Raw genomic sequence first — 6900 nt, forward strand, 5'->3', positions numbered from 1 at the left:
GGCCATGTCAATTAGGGTTTACATGGTGTAACCCTAACTATATATGCATCTTATTCTTGACCAAAATCGGCCACTATGTGTGTAATAGAAGGGCTGGCCGATTTTCATGAAGTGTAGAATTCTCTCAAGTTATTCCAAGTGTATTTGGTGTTGTGTGAACCACTTGAGGTGTCAGAATTGGGGCACTAGGCACTCAAGCTTCATGAAGACATTCTACATCAAAGAGGTATGTACTATATCGTGTTATATGCACTGTTTTATAGCTTAGATTAGGATAATACATTGGATGTTCATATTTGCATGTATAATAGAGAAAACATGTATCCAAGGTATTTAGGGTTGCATGTACACTTAGGAGTGTTAGAATGCTCAAAACCAAACAAGAAGGAACCGAACTTTATGTGAAGCTGTAAGATCAATGCTTATCTTCGCAGATCTGCCACAATATTTCTGGGCAGAAGCAATAGCCACAACTTGCTACACTGAAAATCGTTCCTTAATCCATAAACGTCTTCATAAAACACCATATGAAGTCATTAACAACCGAAAACCAAACGTCAAATTTTTCCATATTTTTGGTTGTCGATGCTTCGTAAAGAACAGTAAAGATCACCTTTCAAAATTTGAATCAAGGTCGGACGAAGGATTTTTCCTTGGTTACTCGTTTTCTTCAGCTACTTATCGAGTACTGAACAAACGTACTAGAGTAATTGAAGAAAGTACCGATGTTCATTTTGATGAATTTTATATCTGGAAATTGGATCGTGAACATTTTGGTTCTAAAATGATTGAAAATATTTTTCAAAATCCAATTCAACAAACACCTTCTCTTGACATAGACATTGAAATCGATCTTGATTTACTTTTTGAGCAACCAAAAACCGCTTACAATTATGAACTTCTAACTACTTCAATTAACCCTACAGGAACACCCAATGAAGTTATTCCACAAACAAACCAAAATGAATCAGGTTTTAAAAGAGGTTCAATCGATCAAACCCTCTTTCCTAAAATCTTTAATAAACATCTGTTAATCGTACAAATATATGTTGATGACATTATTTTCGGTTCTACTGATGAATCTTTAAGTGTTAAGTTTGCAGAACTAATGAAGAGCAAATTTGAAATGAGCATGATTGGGGAGATGACTACTTTTCTTGGACTTCAAATTAAACAGTCAACTGATGGCATTTTCATCAACCAAGAGAATTATGTCAAAAACCTACTCACTCGATTTTCAATGGACAAATCCAATACCGTAAAAACCCCAATTGCTTTTGGATACAAAATCAATGCAGACTTAAATGGCAAACCCGTTGACAAGAAAAGATATCGTGGAATGATCGGATCACTCTTATACCTCATTGCCAGCAGACCTAACATCATGTTTTCTACATGTGTCTGTGCCAGATACCAAGCAAATCCTATGGAATCCCATGTAGTTGTTGTGAAACGCATCTTCAAATACCTTAAAGGCACTCCCAAACTTGACCTTTGGTATCCAGCTAAATCCGATTTTCAACTGAACACTTTCACCGACTCAGACTACGGAGGATGCAAGCTAGACAGGAAGAGTACATCTGGTAGCTATCAATTCCTAGGAGGTAGACTAGTGAGTTGGACTTCAAAGAAACAAACTTGTGTGTCCACATCAACAGCAGAAGCTGAATATGTCGCTGCCGCCAGTTGTTGGTCACAAGTCATATGGATGCAAACTTAACTGCGTACTATGGCTTCAAAATCTCACAAATTCCCATATTTTGTAACTCAACCAGTGCAATTGCCATTTCTCACAATCCAGTTCACCATTCCATGACAAAGCACATCGACATTCGATATCACTTTATCAAAGACAACATTCAAAAGGGTCATATCGAACTACACTTCATCAACTCCGAAGAACAAATTTTCGATGTCTTTACTAAGGCTCTCGATGAAACAAAGTTTCAATACCTCCTAGGCCGTCTAGGAATGTTAAATCCAGATAACATCCATCCTTAAACTTTTACTTTTTGTTTGTACAAAAGTGTGTTTACTTTCATTCAAAAAGAAAATTCAAAAACAATTAAAAATTGCTTTCCTTTTAAAAATACCAAAAACATTCAAATAACCAAAAAACTTCCAAAAAAATTAAGAAAAACAAATCTTCAAAAATATAATAAAAGACTTACCATAATAAGCTTTTATAGAACCTTGTGATTAATCGTCTCTTGACTTAATTTTCAGGTGCTTATGCTCGATGAACATTTTAAGTCATATTGATTCTCAATTGGAGTGAAGGTTCAAATCTCCTACTTTGCATACTGTATATAACTTTATTTCCTTCAATTTTATTTCATTATCGACGATTTTAAAAAGGGACATAAGGTTAGGAGGTTCAGATGAAAACAAAAACCCATGTGAGAATTTGTGCCTCGTCAATCTATATCACTGTGGAATTCATTTCTTGTGAGCTTAGGTGTGTCACTATTGCTTATAAGGTATATCTGATTATACCTTTTCATGGTCTCATTATTGCTTAGATATCAAAATGATCAGGGAGGATACATTCATTTCTTACATACTAGAAAAACTGTCTTTTATGCCACCAATCCCTAGCTAGATATAAGCCAACCAAAAATAAAGGCTTGAGATCCCGTGAACCATCAACAAGAAAAGTCGAAACAAAAAAGGGATTTCAACAATCACTTATCAAAGAAAAACAAAGATCTATCCACATCCAATATTCAAAGACGAATCAACAAGAAAGCCAAATCATTCATCGAAGAAAAACCAAACAAAACAAAAATACTCTACATTTGGTATTTTCAAACAAACTTTTCAACCAAATGGTTATTTCAAAACAAACATCAAAAGATCCTTGATCTGTTTTTAACTATTTTTCACAAAAGAAGATATCTTAATCTTGCAAGACAAATACTCTCAAAAACCCAATTTTCTCAAATGTTGCAAGTTCTCCATGCTAAAACAAAATATCTTTTTACAAAAATCGATATTGATCAACAAACAGAATACCATCAAAAAAGATGCTACAACAACATTGGATTTCCCGGGATACTGTAGCCTTCATCACTGAAGAATCTTTGTTGCAAACTGCACTATGAAAATTGCTAAACCCCTCTACATGTATTTCCCGACGGAGAGAGTGCGAAAGTTAATGGCATGAATGAAGAAACCCGCTGAGTAATGTCGAAACCAGTCTTATGTGATTGATTATCTAATAATGAGACTAAGTGCCATTTCAGGAAAAGCATAGCTGAACACCTCCAATACGAGTGTGAGTCGTCAGAGAGAGATATCACTCATTTTTAGTGATCACTAACCTGTTCTGCTGCCAGAACAACCAGACACCCAAGTGAAGTGTGAGCTATACCTATGAGCATTCATCTGAATCGACCTGTTAGACCACTTGTCGTCATTAATAATGCTATAAAATCTTAGTAAATTTCTTTAGATACATATATGGCTACCCTTTGATAACCGAACCCGAGACTTTGATTCGGAAACAAATTTCTGAAAATCTTTTACATAAGATATGTTAAACCAAGTCACAAACTTTCAAATCAATTACTATGGTTATATATATATATATATATATATATATATATATATATATATATATATATATATATATATATCTTATCTATTGACAAATCTTTTATCTCGAATCTTCAAAAGTTCAAAACTGTCAATATGATTATATCATACTTGTCCTTATTTCAGCAATGATCACATAGGGGGAAATTGTTGAAAAATGTTTTTGTATGTGACCATCACCGAAATAAGATGAACTGTTTTTGTATTATCTAAAACATAGTATCAGTTATTTCAGGTTGCATGAATGCGTGATCAAAACGGAAAATACGAAAACACGCGAATGACAGAAAACACATAGACGAGAAAAATTAGCCTTGTGACTGAACAGTTCAATATATATATATATATATATATATATATATATATATATATATATATATGTATTATATATGTATATATGTATTATATATATACATATTATATATGTATATATGTATTATATATATGTATGTATTATATATGTATATATGTATTATATATAGATATGTTGTGTTGAATAGTCAAAACAAAGGAAAAGTCAACAAAGCATGGAAATGAGAAGCTAAATGAAGACCCACGTTTTTGCCTCCTACTCTACCACAACTTGCAGCCATAGTCTATCACTTAAACTTAAGTGCACTAGAAGAAGATATTTATTCATGTATATATGTATACGTGAGTTGTATGTGTAAAAGTGTGTGTGTTCATTTTTTTTAAACTTGTAACACTTCCTAGAAACACTCCCAAGAACATCACCAATCTTCATCTTCTTCAAGAACAAAGACAATCCCTAGAGAAAATGAAGAACACCAAGATCAAACAACAATGAAGTGAAGAACATCAAGATCATCAACAATGAAATGAAGAACACCATCAACCATCTTCATATTCTTCATTGAAACTCAAGGTTCTTCATCTTCACTACCTTTGTTCATCACACCATACACCACCAAACACTTCCTTTACATCAAAACACCAAAACACAACTATGAAACAACCCAAAACCTTCTGCATCCAGATCAACCACAAAACCCATCACTATTCATCATCATCTTCATAGAAATTTCATCACCATCACCACCTTATATCAACCTCCTGATGGGTTTTGGCCATAAGAACATCCTATGTGCTCATGCAAACCCTAATGCTTGGATCTAGGTTTCTCTATTGTACATGCAATTCATCCAAGAATTTAAACCCTAGTTCTAGCATACAATTAATCATATTAACATGTGAAAGGATTTTTATATCTTTCCTTGATTGTTATGTAGCAATAACAATCTCAAATCCTCCTTGTAATGACTTTAGAAAGCTTAGAGTCACAAGTGTCACTCCTCTAATGGGTCACAAACACAAAGAGCAAGAGGATGAATAATAAGGAGAGAGGAGGCTGCCCAAAACGTGCAGAAACCCTAGTGGAACTCTTAGCCACGTTTTTGGGGATTAAGGGTACTATATATACATGTACGCTATTAGGGTTTTCAACTAGGAAACCCTAATCTGACTGCTTAAGCCCTAAGCAGCCCATGGACCCTTTTAGAATATCCCATGGACGATTTCTAGTGGGTTTCCCCATAGAATTCGTCTAAACTATTATTCCAAGGTAATCCATAGCCCAAATGAAATTATCTTATAATTACAGTTCCAGTCCCTTAAGTTTAATTAATCTCTTTTAGCCACAAAATTAATTATCAATTAATTCTTGACTAATATTAATTAAACAATATGGTTTCTCCTTTAATATATTATTCTCATAATATATTAATAAATTATAATTAATCCTTTCTCTTCATAATTCATCCAATCAAGTTGCTTTGGTGAAGGCAACCCAAAAGGACCATGCACCATCGGGTCAAGTACATACCAAAATAGTAATGGACTTAGACACTAATCCAATAGTCTCCCACTTGGATAAGTCTAATAACTATTATGCGTATGACTTCAGATCCTGATCTGCAATTGTAGCTTTCAAAAGCCGCTGTCAGCTCTGATCTTATCAGATACGCGTCCTTTAGATAAGGGATCATATATTCCTCTATTCTATATGTCGTATAGACTGAGACATGGATTTAAATCTTTCTGTCTGTCTTTGTCTTGTTTTTCGATTTCCGATTTATGACGACTGACAACAGACTACAATTGAACACATCAAATTAGTCCTGGCTTGGCCAAACGCTTACATGCCATCACTAAATCATCGATGGGCCCACAGATATCGCTTTCATCCTACTTTGGATAAAAGGAATGGATAAACTTTGATTCAATGCTTGCTTGCACCCATTCACCGAATCACACACAATAATATGTTTTATAACACCAAATTATAGGTGCGTTTACATATTATCAATGTGTAACCGACTCGCAAGATACAACTCACACATCTCGGTTTCAAGAATACATGATGTTATCGTCTCACCAATCACTCGTGATAAAATCCATGAAGTGATCCAAGTGAGCGTGGGTTTAATCTAATGCTCAAATCATATTGATAAGCACTCATGAATGTTGCAGCAAACATTTTCTTATGTCTAATACACTTTAGACAATCCACACATCAATTCACGACAGACTTCATTCATACCTACTTCCAACATATGAACGACTGTGGTCCGTTCGAATAATTTGATTGTTCTGAACCAATTTAATTATTCAGGAAGTCAAAACATGCAAAGTGAAACACAAGAATAATACTAATCTCATATGGCCCCAAAATCTGGGTATAAATAAAACATTTTATTTAATCACCATATTGATTACTCATTATTTGTTGTTTCAGGTAATCAACTTCTTACTTCAATTATTACTACACTTGTCCTATGCTCTCAGCATGCACACAATGTTAACCTACGGTCCTTACTTTGTGAAATAGATCAAATGAACACATTTCCAATCATACTCATTTCACAACTCCCAATCCTTATCATAAGTATAAGAATATCAAATTCTTTCCACTTATAGAATATGCTAGATTTTAACATTTTATGCAATGATCCTTTCGTAAATTCATAGCTCAAAATGATCAAGACTTGGCCATTCTCTATCAGAAGCAATTCTATAGATATGAAGTCTCTCATTCAAAGTACATTCCTTTGAACATCCTTCTTGCATAAAAGTTTCTAATCTAGACATAGATTCTCAATATCCAACTCCCAATATGGAAACATTTCCATATTTTGCCATACATAGAATCTTATCTATTCATAATAATGTCGATATGGTCCATCCAATACCATACTTCCAACTAATCACAAGCGACCAATCCTCAGCGAGCATTGGATCGTCCTTTGATAGTTGTTTAATTCTTTTAGTCAAAACTGATTCTAG

At 34.0% G+C, this 6900-nt stretch overlaps 1 protein-coding gene across 1 annotated transcript; it reads left to right on the top strand.

The window, feature by feature from the left end:
- The first annotated feature begins 784 nt into the window (after positions 1–784).
- LOC111891900 (uncharacterized mitochondrial protein AtMg00810-like) lies at positions 785–1720 on the top strand. The gene has a single exon (XM_023887961.1). The coding sequence runs from the start codon at positions 785–787 to the stop codon at positions 1718–1720; it is 936 nt and encodes a 311-aa protein (XP_023743729.1).
- Positions 1721–6900: the final 5180 nt, after the last annotated feature.

Source organism: Lactuca sativa, chromosome 1 (assembly GCF_002870075.4).
Source record: "Lactuca sativa cultivar Salinas chromosome 1, Lsat_Salinas_v11, whole genome shotgun sequence".
NCBI classification, from domain to species: domain Eukaryota; kingdom Viridiplantae; phylum Streptophyta; class Magnoliopsida; order Asterales; family Asteraceae; genus Lactuca; species Lactuca sativa.